This window comes from Lygodium microphyllum, chromosome 8, assembly GCF_053477565.2.
Source record: "Lygodium microphyllum isolate KBCC chromosome 8, Lygodium_microphyllum_v1.1.10, whole genome shotgun sequence".
NCBI classification, from domain to species: domain Eukaryota; kingdom Viridiplantae; phylum Streptophyta; class Polypodiopsida; order Schizaeales; family Lygodiaceae; genus Lygodium; species Lygodium microphyllum.
In genome coordinates, this window is record NC_141142.1 from 89,461,125 (window position 1) to 89,477,326 (window position 16,202).

Below are 16,202 nucleotides of genomic sequence, written 5' to 3' on the forward strand. Positions count from 1 at the left end.
TAACATATTGCGCCAAAATGTACAAGGGCTTCAACAATGTTAAGCTGCAGCAATTCCAAGTGGAGTGTGGGATGCAAAAGGTCAATGCATCCATTGTACGATGCATTGCCTTTACTTATGAGCCCCCTTGGGTTACAGTCTTTCCCTTTTTCAATATGGTGGTACAATAGATGATATATTGATGTGGGGCCCTTTTCAAAAATGTAAATATAGGAGAACCATCAAGCACCTCCACAAGCCATCAATGGGGTTCGGACCTGATCCTGACAAGGCGCCTTCTGCAGAGGAGAGGGCTAGGATCGTGGGCGTCATCAATAATATGCCAAACATTATTCATGCATTGGTGGATGGGATGAAGGCCATGCATAGTGCTAGTATCGTCCATTTGGACTTACATGCCAAGAACATGGTGTTGGATTTCACCAGAGATAACACCCCCAGGGTGGGCATCATAGATTGGGGTCTCATGCTTATTTCTGGTATGAAAAGACGAGCTCTCAACTGCCCATCTAGGGGACCAAATGAGCCCATGCACATCATAGATGGGTGCTGACGGAAAGGAGTGTTGGAAAGGAAAAGAAGGCCATGGATTGCTCCTGAGATCTATGATCCATTGTGTGAGTCTGCTTACAGCAAGGAGTCAGATATATACGCAGTTGGTTGGCTCATCGTCTGTCTCGTTGAGTTTTGGCGCTTAGGCCAACGTCTATGGTTGCATAGGGAGCCGAGAGATACCCCAAATGAATTCATCATGCACTTAATAGAGTTCAAGGCAAGGAATCGCATGTTGTTAGATGATAAGGCCATGCGAATGTCCTTTGCAGACCTTGATGACTTTTTGAGAGCACACTGCAGCACTGATCCTGCAAAAGCACAAAGATCACTTGTAGAGCTTGGCCCTATTCTAGCTCACCCTTTTTGAACAACCCACCTCTTGTAATCTCCCCTTGTATTTTGTAAAACAACCTATCAATTTTTGGAGTCTCTATGACTCATGAAACCAAGGATAGTTGTATATTTTTTGTAAAGCTATATGCTCTATAGAATACAACTTATAATTTGTGCTTTAAGATTAAGTTAGTTATGTGGATGTACGTCTTCAAGAGCAATTATTTCAAGATTTTGTGTCTTTACGTGTCTTGTCAGCAGTTTGCACGGTTGACTTTCTCAAGTTTTGAAATTTAATAACCACATTGTTTCATATTTAGTATCATGGTGTAGATTTTATATCTATAAATAGTCTCTAGATAGCATACGTGAAACATTAACGAACCATTTAATGCATATACAAAGTTTCAATCTCTCTTATTTTCTTTGCTAAATATGATTGTGCAAGTGGAGTGTTGTATACATGTGATTTTTTTAAGTTGCCAAAGAGATATATTGTTGTTGTAAACACACAAGCATGCAAGAAAGAGAACTACTTCAATGGTTTAAAAAGCTATGATTTCACATCGTATCCATATTGCATTTTAAATTACTAATGATTAGAAAATAATAATACATGATAAATGAATGTTTAAAAAACTAATGACCAAGTGTACCTAGCAATTATAGATGATACCAAACCTCTTAAACTTTCCTCGACAAACTATTGCTTTTGAAGTGATGCAATAACTTGTCACCTCCACTAGTGCAAGTAAACATTCTCCTATGAGAAATACCCTAGTTTTGTAAGGTTAGTCATCAACCTGATCAAGTGCTCAGAATGTATTGGTGAATTTTATATATTGTTATCATTTCTAATGCTATATACTTTATTTTCTATGGATAGACTTTATTAGATAAATACTTAAGTCTTTACTAGATGCATTGCCTTAATAGTTACAAGCTAAAAACATGGGGTGTATTTTCCATTGAGTAGAAATTGATGCATGTATTTTTAAAATATTAGTGTATTTTTTATATATGAGAAGTAACTTTTTTTTTTTTTTTTGTATTTGGTTATAAGGTTTATCATTCATGGCTTCAACAACTCGCATGAAGGTGTTTGATTATGGGTCTAGCGAGAAGAAACTTTTGGGTTATGTCCGAGTTATGGTTGATTCCACGTATAGTGCAATACGACAAGAGATTACACAAGATGAGCTTATATCTGGTCCCTTTAAATTCATAATTGAAGATGAAGATGATGACAGTGGTTGCACCATAAACCTAGTACAAGAAGAGCGTTGGCATGTAGAGAATGTCAAGTTTATTGGTATAAAGAGAGATTCAAGCATGGTAGATAAGGTTGGGGATGAGAGCAGGCCTAGAAAACACATATGTGAAGGCTTGAAGGATACTCTTGAGGACACTAACTTCAATGCAAGTGATGAAGGTGATCATAGTTTGCACAAGTCAGGTGACAACCTAAAGCATGTTAAAAGCATGCTCAAGAGCACATTGATTTCAAAGTCTACTCTTGAAAGTTGGCTAAACCAATGTGAGAAGACTCGCAAGAAGTTGAGGGAGCGAAACCCACCGAGAGATGATAGGTTTGAGCTTGCCACAGAAGATCTTAATGGTGCACCCTTGGCTCGAGTATGGTGCCATGAATGTGAAGCTCCTTATGGATCGGGAGTCATTGGCAAGCAATCTGCTTACTCGTGTCTTTCTAATTTCATGAGAACCCATATATTAGAAGGCCAAGCGCATCAAATAAAATATTTGACAAATCAAGGGTTGAAGGTGGGAGTGACATCTAACTCAAAAGATGTAGAAGAAAGCAATGAAGATAATATGGTTGCGGTTTTAGCTGCAGTAGAGGAGATGGATATTTTTAATAGCACTCATGAAGGCAAGTGACATCTTTTTAACCATTGAAACCTCCAATAAAATGTTACTTTCATATACGACAATTACCGGTTTATGAAAGAGTTGAGCTTTAGTAAGGTTGGGGTTTGTTTTAAAATCACTTTTGTATATGTATCTTAGGGATAATTTCTAATCATTTTAGAGATTAATTTGTGAGTTTTGACTTGAAATCACACAGGATCTGATTTTGAGCTTATTGAGGCAACATTGAATGACTACAAAGATAAAGGGAGAGTAAGAGTTGTATGTAAGTATGATAAGAAATGGTTGCATTTGTGCCCTTCAAGATCGGACTTGCATACGATTCTCACAGAGCATATCAAGTCAAAGTCTCACATCATGGCTATATCCAAAAAAACATGTACCAACCATGTAGTTTTGACAAATGCTAGAGGGCGACCAAAGAAGCTCTTTCATGCAGATCCACAACAAAAGTCACTGAGCTCTTTTCTTTACCCAACCAAAGAAAGTACCGTATCAACAAATTCAGAAGGACCTTCTACTTGTACAGGTGACCCATATATGCCTTCTTCTTATGATTTAAATTTGCTCTGTTGGGGATTATGGCAAAGGACCGTGCCTTACAAAGCATGTGACGTCAACATAAAATCTATTCTACACGACCTTAAAATAGGAAAGGAATGGTATCCAGAGCCATATACAAAAGCTATCTTATATGACGGATCTCTTGAAATTAAGGTAGATGGATGCTACAGACACATAAATTGCCAACGTATTTCATGTGGTGGAAATCCCTTTGAAAGTTTTACTTGTGAGTATTGTAAAAAAATTCCCACTTGTGATGATTTTTGCATGAGAGTATACAGAGAGAGTACTGCTATTGAGAAGAGAGGGGTTAGGAATACAGGAGGAGGAAGGCGATTAGATTATCTTAGCAGTGAAGAGTTGAAAAATGTGACAGTTAAGTCCAAGAAAGACTTGAAAGAATCCAAGAGAAAGCTATGGTGGTTAGAAGCAAGAATTGTTGTGCTTTCTGTGAGGATTAGGTCCTTGAAAGAATCAAACTTTGAATGCTTTAATAGGAAGGATGTGCGGCGCTTTTGTAATAATATAGTTGAGGCCCATCGACAAGGTAAATTTGGAGGTAAACAAGCATTGTGGGACTTTTTCAAGATGTAGCAAAGAATATAGTACGAACAAAACAAGCACAACGATTCAATGAGTCCACAAAGAACATGTTTGAGCTCATTAAGCTTTGGGGCGGGCCACGCTTGCATGAATTTATGAGTACTAACCTTGGAGGGCCGTCCATGTGCACTACAAGAAGGCAAGGGAAAAAAGCAATTCACTTCATGCCTGGAGAGCATGAGTATATATTTGAGGCAGTGGGTAAGATATACATGGATGCAAAAAGTAAACATGGAGTAATGTCAATGGTGCCGATTATCATTGTTGAAGATGAGACTACCATCAAACGTCGCATAAGGTGATCTTAATAGATCTAATGTCCTGTAGTTTGCAATGTTTTTTACTTTCAATCATGTAAAGGAAGTTTGTAAGATATTGAAAGTTAAAGCAATTTTTTTTTAATGCAGGTGGAATGCAAAGGATGACACTCTTATTGGATTCTGTGGAAGTAAAGGAGAACGTCACCAATGCCTTACAAACGACACAATTATTGTAGGAGAGGGGTCACATGGTTATAATACGATAGTGGATGCCTTTCAAAATCATGTGGTGGGAAATTATGCAAGACTTTTGATAGTAAACCCTCTTCATGAGAGTCTTCCACGACTAGCTTTGGTAGTGCAAGTCACATGTAACCGCTTTGATAGTGTTTTTATTAGAAATCAAAGGAATCTTGTGGAGTATTTATGGAGTGCAAAGCTAAAGGATACAATAGGTCCAATAATTGGGCATTCTTCAGATGGAGATAGTAGACGGCGCAAGCTCATGCTTGAAGATTACCTTGGAGATCATAGCGACCGATTCTTTATTAATTGGTGTGGATGGAAATTAAGAGGGAGAATAGTGGAAGGGCATGTGTATGGTTTACATGATCAAGACTTTGTACATTGTGGAAAAAAGCTTGTTAGTCCACTTGATAGCCCTACTCGACAACTTGCGATTGGTAAAGTTTGGATTACACTCAATCATGTTGCAATGGTCTATAACTCATTTTCCATTGATAAACACAAGCTACAGGATGGAGATATACAAAGAAATGATTGTCAAAATTGGGCAGCTGCCCAAAGGATTGCAAGCAGACAAGTGCAATGTTGTATGAGACAATTACAGAAGAAAGAGAGAAGTGTGCAAGGAACTGTGGCATATTTGCATATTGTGGCTGATTACATTGATGTTTTCCTATCACCGTATCTAAACTTGAAGGATCGTGTGGTGATGGCAGCTAAGGTTAGTTTCTTCTTCAAGCTTTGGAGGTTGTGGATACATCAACATGCAACGTACAACTTGAAGATAAATTTCATAAGTAGAGAGGCCTACACAGATATTCAACTCTCATGCCATTTTGTTGTGCTTCTCATAAAGGTTTTTCGTGACTTTTATCCTACTCTCAAGTGCCCATTGCATCTCACTGGATCGGATGCAGCTGAAATTTATTTTAGTAAAATTGGAGGTATGGTGGGACAAGAGAGAGCCTTTGACTTTGGAGATTTGTTGCATGGTGTTGGTACTTTGAATAAGATTGCCATGCATGAATGTAGTTCAGATGGGCTGGTTTTCTCAAGGGCTCATAAAAAACAAGAGCATATATGGAAGTGCTTGAATAAAAAAGATGGAATTGTAGAAGTAGATTTAGGCAACTGTGATTGTGTGTCTTCAGATGATGTAATAGTGGATGCCTTGAAAGAGGGCTTGCATCAAGCACAAATGTTGTGTCAGTCATTGGGATTGAAACCTAGCAAACCAGATAACTTGAATTGGTGGTTACACCCTTGGGAGGATACAGATTTGACATGGTCAAAACTAGATGTTGAGATGGGGGAGGCTGATGAGTACGATGACTTTGCACAACCAAGCAGTGATGACAAGCAATTACAAGAGGTTCCAGATGGGGATGATGAGATCATTGCTCTTAGTGAGATTCGACATGAAATCGATGGGCTCTTGGATGAAGCTCATGACTCGGGCACTATTGCAAAGAGACAGAAGATCAACCCAACAGTAGAAGTTGATGGAAAGTATATCTTTAAGTCCACATTGGTCAGCCAATTGAATGGGAATTCAACATTGTCAAAAGATCGACTGACAAGAGTGAGGCAAGGTGTCTATTTCATTCATGAATCAAAATCACAATCATCAAGTAATGTGAATTTCTTTGGGATAGGTTGTGATTGTGCTGTATATTTTGTGTATGACACACAAGATCAAGGTAGTAGCAAACATCCAAAGAGAGACGGAAAAGCCACAAACTTAAATAAAATGGATAAGTCTCGTGGTACATGGTATCTTGGCCGAGTCCAAAAGATGAGGAAGAAAGTAGAACGTAGATATGTGGATTATAAACGGGGCTTTGATTTGACAGATCAACCTCAAGGGATAGAAGTTCAGCTTGGTTGGTACCAAAGGGTAAAAGGACAATGCATGTTCACGTATGACTTAACTGACTTGAATATGATTGCTATAGAGTCAGTCATCGCATTGGCAAATTTAACATACAATGCATCAAATGATAGATACCAACTAGATGAGAATGATTATAAGATATTTAATGACTTTCTCAAGCGCGCTGAGTAATCATTTTCATGCTCAAAGTAAGTGATTTTAATCTATGATAAGCTTTGTATTGCCTTTCTAAATAAGGTCATTATCTTTATTGTAGTGTCTTCTTTCTTGTAGGTAATGGACGTTCAAGCTAGAACTTGGCAACGTTGGGGTATACTCTTTGCAGCTGAAGTATTGCAATCGAAGAGTTCTTTTGAGATATCTTCAAACTAGTCATATGGCAATGTGCTACATTGATAGAAGTTTGTAGTTGAAGTATTAAGGTGAAGTATCACTATTTCATCATGGTTGAAATATGGTGCATATATTGTAATTAATATCTAATCTTTTTCTTTTGATTTTAGTTATACTATATTGATGTGTGAGTGCTTGACGAGAGGAAATTTGTTTTTGTTTTGATTTCAGACCAATTTTGTGGCATTTTGATCTTTTGGGATTCTCAAGCAGCATATTGCATGGAGATGGCTAGCCATGGAAGCAATGAAGTCAACATACTTATGTATTATTCTTTTTATAATATACAACCTTTATCATACTACATAATCCAAATGTATAAGACATGCTTTGGACATGTGGATCTTGGAGTCTTTTGTGTATAGCTCTATGTTGCAGTGCCATTGTAAAAGTTTCATAATATTAACATCGTGTTTGGATATCCATCTTGGATCATTGTGAGAATTCCATGGCTAAAATATTGTAGTATCATGTTGTAATTTGAATTATACAGAAGGGGCCATGAAAATGCACATTCGATTCGAATTTTAGATTTATAGAGGGGGTATACCTATTGCCTTCAAAATTCACAAAAGGGGTATATAAAATGGTGAAAATTTTTTAAAAAGGGGTTTTTAAAGTATCCTTTGAACGCACGTTATATAGAGGGCTTCTACAAGGTGACCCCCCCGAGAGATGAGGCTGAGGGGACTGATGGCTATGAGGAGACTACTGAGGGAGTGAGTACTAATAGAGGGACAATGAAGAGCCCAATTGATAGTAAAGAGGGTGATATTAAAGGAGTTGCCAAGGGAGATGCTAATCCAAAGAAAATGCATGATGTAGTGGAAAAATCTCCAAGTGATTGCACCTTGTCAGAGCTCTTTTTTGTAGTAGGGAAGAAGTGATCTAATGCATATGAATACTATGTCTCCTTCCATTACCTTCTGTTTTAAAAACAAGACCTAATTTTCTTTCTGTCTCATATACTCTTCTTGATCCTAGACAATACATTTTGTTTCAAACTATAGTGCCAAAGTTGTGTTGGGATTTATAACAAAGAACGTTGTTGATTTGGTTCAACTTTGATGTTGTCTAGTACTAAGATGGAACTTTGTTATAACCAAACTTAGTAATATGTGAGATTTTGGTTGTGATTTGGGTCTCTCTTCTAATGTGTGTTGTACCTTCACTATATCTATCTTCCTTAACTCATAATTGCTTTTAGCGCTATATTAATTAATCCTTGGTGGCTAGATGAGAATTTTCCAAAACCACAGAGCTATCGAAGGGTGTAATTTCTCATGGTAGGCAACTAATATTATTTTATGTCAATGGTGTACTCTTGAAGACATACACAAAACAACCACCAAAGTTGAATTTTGCAGTGTTGATTGAATGCAAACCATGCATAGTGTGTATCAACAACCAATTGTACTGTGTGGTGAAGCCTAATGCAGAGGAAATGCTCATCTCTTTGAGCTATAGAGAAAATATTATGGTGTAGTCATGTTGTCATCCAAGGCCAAAGCTAGTTCTTGAAAAGTACTTTCTCTAATGTTTCTTTGAAGCAAGGCTATTTAAAGGTATAACTTCATGTGATGTTCTAGTCTCATGTTATTTATAGGTATAGTGGCATGATGAGTGCTCTAACCTATAGTTTTTTTTTACAAACATATTCAGCCAAGAGGACTATGAGGAGTGGTTACCTTCTATTCACAACATCTCACATATGCCGAACAAGGTTAATCGTATTCCTAAAGCTATTCATGACTATTTGAGAGAAGCACCCAAGATATAAAGCTAACACAATAACTCTCATAGATGATTGTAGATACAAGTCTCTCAAAAATGACTATGAGAATCGTGTGGCTATCAGATCATATGAACCTTCATATTATGATCCAAGACACCCCTTGTACTTACAAGACCTAATTGAACCTTAGCTAATTGGCTAGATTGATGATGCCTAACCAATAGCATGTAGCCACAAGTTCCCACTATTTGATCCAAAAGACAACATCTCCCCTCTCATTGTTGATTACTTCATTCAATAGGAGGGATACTCCTATCGATTTGACTGCCTTAACATTGAGTGACACATTGTACCATGGACCACGCTTTGTATATATTCACATATTCTAATGGAAATCTACCTCTTGAGTTTGTTGTCTTGTCTAGTACACCATCTTTCTAACCTTGTCTTTGATGTTTATAGTATTATCTAATGATAAAAGAGTTTTGGCATACCTCTTGCACTTTTTCTCAAGTTTTATTACTCTACCTTGATGTTAGAGTGGCACTTCACATTGCCAACTTTGGTATTGCATTATACCAAATTTTGTGCCCATAGTACTAAATTTGGCACTATATTTCAAAACTAATAATATAATATTCGGTATTATGGTTGACATGGACAATCTATAGGTTTAAACTGACAAAACTAGTGTTTTGAAGTGGATTATATTATGCTACTCTAAAATTTTCGTAAATAGGTCTTTGAACAATCCTACACCTTGTAGCTCCCTCACCCACGGTCGTGGCATCGTGTTGTAGCACGTTGATAGCTCCACCCACCCACCGTGACATAGTCCCTTGCTGAGCCCCAGGTGATCATGTAAATACTTTCTTGCTATGAATATGAAGTGAAGCCCTCAAGATGGGCCTTTGGGTATATCTTGTGCCATGTTATGTGCCGTGTCGCGTTCCATGACGTGTTGGGGTGCCTCGTGACGTGTTGAAGGGTCAAAATGGCAAACTTATGGAATGGGTCTAGTGCTGCCCTATGCTTTTCGGGCTATGTTTCGGGCATATATGGTGATGTATTGACAATTGTGGCTGGACATAGAGCTTGGTTTTGATTCGGGATCATTGGTTGAGCTTGAGCTTGCTTTGCAAAGCATTTGGATGCTCCGTCTTGGATATACTTATGGCATGTATGTTGCTTATGTTTGACTGGTCTTGACATGCTTAGCCTATGCCATTACTACATGCTAGTGACATTGTTTGGAGCCTATTGCTATTGGAGCTTGGTCTTGGCTTGACCTTGGATTCTCGGAGCTTACTTGAGCTATCTATTGGCTTGCCAGAGTTGTATCTTGGGATGTACTTGATGTCTTACATGCTTATGGATGCTACATACGGATGCTCTATCGCCTACATGTCCGGGATGTACCCTTGATGCTTGATCTTGGACACTTGTCACTGGTGCTTGTACATGATTTGTTCGAGCTTTGTTGCTTGATATTTACGGCTTTTGTGCCACTGGGAGCGTCTTTGGATGCTTGACAGCCATTGAGTAGGTGGTCTATGCTCTTTAAGCTTTTGAGACTATTTAGGATCTTTTACCCTTCAGGATGATGCATGGTTCATATGTCTTGGTTCCTCTGATGCTTATGAGCTAACTCTTTGCTTTTGGTCCCTCTCTTTGTGAGCTGGCACCTACTTGTGTTGAGTCTTGGTAGTGGCAGGAACACTTTGCCCTGTTGACTGGGGGGTGTGCCTACTCACTGGGTGGCAGATGTTTGTATGACATGTTTGGGTATTGGATTCATGCTTATCGACTATCATATGCCTATGTTATGCCTGCATGATGCTGACTTTGGTCTTGGCAGTATCTGATTGACCTGGGATCCGATTTTGGCACTGTTAGCTCTCATTTACTGAAATCTGTAATTTATTACAGCAAGCATATATGTATGGACTGACATTGATTTTTCATGTTGACATATTCTGAAATGATGTACTTTCACTATTAATTGGTGGGCAGAAGCTTTGATTACACTTTTCTCGCCATTTTCTCTCGATTTTGGTGATTTTTTGGTCATTTTCTACAGTAAACAACAAGCAATTTTGAACTGCCTACAGTCTTCCAGCCTGCATTATGGCGAGTTTGTCCACTGAACATGCTATTTTCAACATCACTAAGCTTGATGGTACGAATTACTCTTATTGGAAGAGCCAGATTTGGCAGGTGTTGGTGCAGAAATTGCAGATCAAACCTTTGAGGTTGAGCAGGCATCCGCTTGCAACTATGCCAGATGAGGAATGGCTTGAGCTTGATGAGTTATGCAAATCCACTATTGTATTATCTCTCACAGAACAGGTTCATTACAATGTCTTTGAGGAAGAACAGAGTGCATGGCAGTTGTGGGATAAAATCAAGAATCTCTATGACAAGAAAAGTCGAGTGAGTCAGATGTATTGGCTGAAGCAGCTTATGGATTTGCGCGTGAAGGAGAATGTGACTATGTCTACTCACTTGAGTCAGTTCCATGCTATACTCAAGAACTTGACTTCGCAAGACATCACTTTTACAGAGGATGTCACTCCTCTTTTCTTGCTTGGTACTCTCAATGAGTCATGGGATGTATTCTGCACTGCATTATGTGCCTCTATTGCTGCCTTGAAATTATCTGATGTTGAGAGTGCTCTTTTGTAGGAAGAGGTTAACCGTAAGAATTTTAATGCCTCTTGTATGTCGCATGTTATGATAGTTAGAGGCATGAATGATGGATATGGAAAGCATGGCAGTGGCAATGGCAGTGGCCGTGGACGGGATTCTCAGAAATCACAGTCCAAGTCTCCTGGGAAGTCACGTAGCAAATCCCGTGGCAGGAATGCAGACGTTACTTGTCACCATTGTGGGAAAAAGGGCCATATTAGGCCACAATGCCATGAACTGCGCAATGAAAGGCGCAAAGATAAAGGGAAAGACAAAGTGCAGGATAAGTCTTCTGATCGCAGCATAGTGCCTGCAAAGTCCAGTGTTAAAATTGAAGAGATCAATGTTATGCAGCTTGAGGATGTTGATGATGATGATTATATCCTTGCAACTTCTTCTAGTGCTTCGTAGATGACAGAGATACACTCTATGTATGCACAGTGTTGGCTCTTGGATTCAGGTGTGTCCTTTCATGTGACACCTTGCCGAGAGTGGTTTCTTTCATATCGTACTATTTCGGGTTCTGTGCGCTTGGGTGATGACAGCTCTCTTGATGTTGTGGGCATTGGTGATGTTAGGCTGCAGTTTCCTTTTGACAGCAGTTTTGTTATGCAGGATGTATGTCATGTACTTGCTTTGACATGCAGTCTCATGTCAGCTAGATAGCTTGATGACGCAGGTTATCATGTATCTTTTGGAGACTCTGCATGGAAGATCACTCGTGGCAGACTTGTGATTGCGAGAGGTACCAAGGCTGGCAGCCTCTATCCCTTGATTGTATCAGCTTCTTCCCTTGATCATGTTTTGTCTGTGGGTTCTATCCCACATGTATCTCTTTGGCATGCCCGTTTGGGCCATATGTCTTTGAAGGGAATGAAAATACTTTTTGGTTTACAGTACTTACCGCCCCTTGATTATGCATGTTTTGATTCATGTGAGCATTGTCTTTATGGCAGGTAGACTAGGTCTACGCATAAGAAGTCTGGTAGGCCACACATGAGTGAGCCCTTGGCATTGGTACATTCGGATGTCTGTGGGCCCATGCCTTGTCAGTCTATGGGTGGTGCCAAGTATTTTGTTACTTTCATAGATGATTTTTCACGAAAATTTTGGGCTTATCCCATTAAGCTGAAATCCGATGTCTTGGCTGTGTTTCAGAGATGGCTTGCATTGGTTGAGAACCAGTCTAGGTATAGGCTAAAATGCCTAAGGACAGATAATGGGGGTGAGCATGTCTCACATGCTTTTGAGCAGTTATGTATGAGAGGGGTATTAAGCGTCAGTTGACCGCCCCCTACACCCCTCCCCCCCAGAATGGTTTGGCTGAGCGGATGAATAGAACCATCCAGGAGCGTGTACACAGTATGCTTAGCCATGCAGGCCTACCACAAAGCTTTTGGGCTGAGGCAGTTAGTACAGCTGTGCATGTCATAAACAGATCACCTTCTAGTGGTTTGGATTTCCAAGTTGTAGAGGAGGTATTGACTAGAAAACCTCCCTCTTATGCACATCTCCATGTCTTTGGATGTGAGGCATTTTGCCATGTGCCCAGGGATAAGAGAAGTAAGCTGGATCCTAAAAGTGTCAAATGCATTTTCCTTGGTTATGGGGATGCAGGCGAGATGGGTTACCGTCTCTGGGATCCGCAGGTACGAAAAGTCATCCGTAGTCATGATATAGTCTTCCATGAAGACAAGATGCATCGGCAACCTGAGAGAGTTGTTGAGATCCGTAGAGTCATATTTCAGGAGGAGTCGAGAGCTCCCGAACAGCCAATTGGACAGCCTATAGTTACAGCAGATGCTCATGGTCAAGGTGTTGGATAGGCAGCAGAGCCTGCCATGAGACGGTCTGCTAGAGACAGACGTCGACCTGATAGATTTCAGCCCTCGATGCATTATGTCTTAGTTACAGATGCAGGAGAGCCTTTCACTTATGACGAGGCTATGCGCAGGGGTGACAGTCACTCCTGGGAGAGGGCTATGCAGTCTGAGATAGACTCCTTGCATAAGAATGAGACTTGGGATTTGGTTTCCTTGCCTACAGGCAAGAAGGCTTTGCCACGCAAGTGGGTGTACAAGCTGAAAAGTACCCCTGGACACCCCAAGTCAGCATACAAGGCTAGATTGGTAGAAAAGGGTTTTAAGCAGGAGCATGATGTGGACTTTAATGAGGTCTTTTCTCCTGTGGTTAAGATGACCACCCTGCGCTTAGTCTTGGCTTTGGTTGCTCAGCTTGACTTGGATTTATACCAGATGGATGTCAAGACGGCTTTCTTACATGGGGACTTGCATGATGAGATTTATATGGAGCAGCCTAAGGGCTTTGCAGAACCTGGTAGGGAGCACCTAGTGTGCAAATTGAAGAAAAGTCTTTATGGCTTGAAACAGGCACCTAGGGAGTGGTATCATAAGTTTGATGCCTTTATGCAGTCACAGGGCTACAGCAGGAGTGCTATGGATCCGTGTCTTTACATGAAGAAAGCCCGTGATGGTTCTTTATTGATTTTGGTACTCTATGTGGATAATATGATAATAGCAGGGAAAGCTCATGATGAGCTAGATGCTCTTAAGGCTTAGCTCAAGAAGAGCTCTGAGATGAAAGATCTGGGACAAGCCGCTCACATACTTGGTATGCGCATTAGACGCGACAGGCATCAGGGACTCCTCTACTTGTCACAGAGGGAGTACATTCATAAAGTCCTTGAGCGCTTCTGCATGCAGGATGTAAAGCCCATTGGCTGTCCATTGCCTTCTTATGTGAAGGTATCACAGGCTGATTGTCCGCAGACAGATGAGCATAGGGCCGAGATGGCCAAGATTCCCTATGCATCCATAGTGGGCAATCTTATGTATGCCATGATAGCCACTCGTCCAGATATTGCCTTTGCAGTTGGTGTTGTGGCACGCTATATGGCTACACCTGGAAAGAAGCATTGGGATGCCGTGAAGGGTATCATGAGGTACCTAAAGAACACTGCAGATATATGCATATGCTATGGCAGCCAGGATACAGGAGTCGTGGGGTACACTGACTCTGATTATGCAGGACATGCAGATAGTAAGAAGTCCACTTTCGGCTATGTATTCACATATATTTGAGGTGTTGTTTCTTGGATGTCCAGGGTGCAGAAATGCACAACCCTTTCTACTACAGAGGCCAAGTATGTTGCAGCCACTGAGGCTTGCAAGAAGGCCATTTGGTTGGGTTGTTTGGTTGTTGACCTTGGTATTGATGCTATCCCTACACTGCATTCGGATTCTATGAGTGCTATTCAGCTAGCCAAGAATCCGGTCTTCCATGCGAAGACAAAACACATTGAGGTGAGGTATCACTTCATACATGGGATCGTTGAGGACAAGTTTGTTGATCTTGTCAAGATCTCGACTAACCAGAATCCTGCAGATCTGCTCACGAAAGGCCTCTCTATAGAGCGCTTTGTCTTCCTCAGGTGGTTGATGGGCGTGGGATGAGATGACATCTTTCCTCATCCTGTTGTACATGTGTACATGTTGTATTGTCTTTTTCTTTTTCTTTTCACTCCTCACTAGGGCAGATTTGCCTTTAAGTGGGAGGTTGTTGGGGGTAAAGGCGCCTCTACCTAGCCGCCCGTGTATTACTACTCTGATAGTCACCGCTACTGCACATTGCACGTGGTGGGCACCCGTCACTATCACTTTATTCTTTATTCTTTTAGTGACAGTTTGAATAAAGGAAGGCCCAGTCACACATTGTGACGGTTGGAGCTCCTATTTCTTGTCTCTCTCTTTCTTGCTCTTGCTCTCCTACCATAGCTCTCGAGTGCAAGCTTCGATCCTTCTCACCTTTCAATAATAATTGGAAAGCACAATAACCACTGATCCTAGTGGCCCTGGTGCGAAGGCAAAATGAGAGCCTAGAGGAGATGTAACAAAGGGCCAATGAATGGGTAAAAAAGAGCGAAAAAAAGAGTGAAAGACCTAGCGAGCCACTTGGCCCTTACAGAGGGAAATAGAGTGTTAGCAGAAAGCAGGGCAGAGGCTTGCGTAGATCACTTTGGAAGCCCAAAAACGTGCCTTCCTCAACACTCTCCTAGACACCATGCAATCTTAAGGGGAGGAGGCCATTGAACCATTAAGGAAAAATTGCCAACTGCTCACAAGACCTTGAGGCTAGGACTGAACAATCAAGCATATGCAGCAACCACTAAGGAAGCGGGGCCACAAGAGCAAAAAAGTTAGGAAATGCAGAGGCCAATGGAAGAGGTAGGACCAAGCATGGAAGGGGAACATCAAGAGAAGGAGCTAGCGACTCAACCTCCTTTCTCCCGACCAAAGGAGCAACCATAGATAGACGCCCCTACTACCAAGAAGGCTGCACTCAAAATGAAGAGAAAGCAAATGTTCGAGCTCACCCAGAAAAGACTGAATGCACAACCACCAATAATGCCAGTAGTGCCCATTCCACCGAGAGAATACTGCTTCCCAGTGAACTATAATGTTGAACTCATATTCTAGGAGCAGAGGGAGAACTATCGCGAGCCCTTCTACTTAGATTTTTGATTCCCCACCTCATTAAGCAGGGTATTATCACTTAAGGTAGTGGAAGAGGTGATTGAGGTCAAGGGAATAGGTGGACCTTTGAGAGAGAGAGAAATCATACCCAATGGGGAATAGAGGCTCTAGACTATTGGGAAAACAAACTTTATGAAGTGCCAAGAATAGTAAAGGGCTACGAATGCCAACCAAAGTGGAGGAGGTGCATCTTGTTGAGAAATAAGCCAAAAGTCTAAGGTATAGTCTTAGCCTTATCATATTGTTGTATGTAAAGTGTCCTTAAGTTTGGGGGCATCTATCTTTTGAGGATACCACTTTTTGTGAGTAGACTGTCTTTTGGAGATATGGTGGAAGAATATTGAAGAAGAAGAAGAGGATGAAAAAAGCATGAGTCTCTCCTTGTCAACTATCTTTCGTTGTGCATCCCCATCAAACCTATCATCTACTTTCATTTGGTATCAGAGCGAGAGTGAAGGATTGACGCAAGGAGCGCGTCGAATCGAGGT

At 40.7% G+C, this 16,202-nt stretch overlaps 1 protein-coding gene across 1 annotated transcript; it reads left to right on the plus strand.

Annotated features, from left to right (window-relative positions):
* Positions 1-244: 244 nt before the first annotated feature.
* LOC148032576 (uncharacterized) lies at positions 245-6,516 on the plus strand. The gene is made up of 5 exons (XM_087683946.1): positions 245-479; positions 1,952-2,779; positions 2,975-3,043; positions 4,144-4,243; positions 4,353-6,516. The coding sequence occupies exons 1-5, from the start codon at positions 245-247 to the stop codon at positions 6,514-6,516; spliced, it is 3,396 nt and encodes a 1,131-aa protein (XP_087540072.1).
* Positions 6,517-16,202: the final 9,686 nt, after the last annotated feature.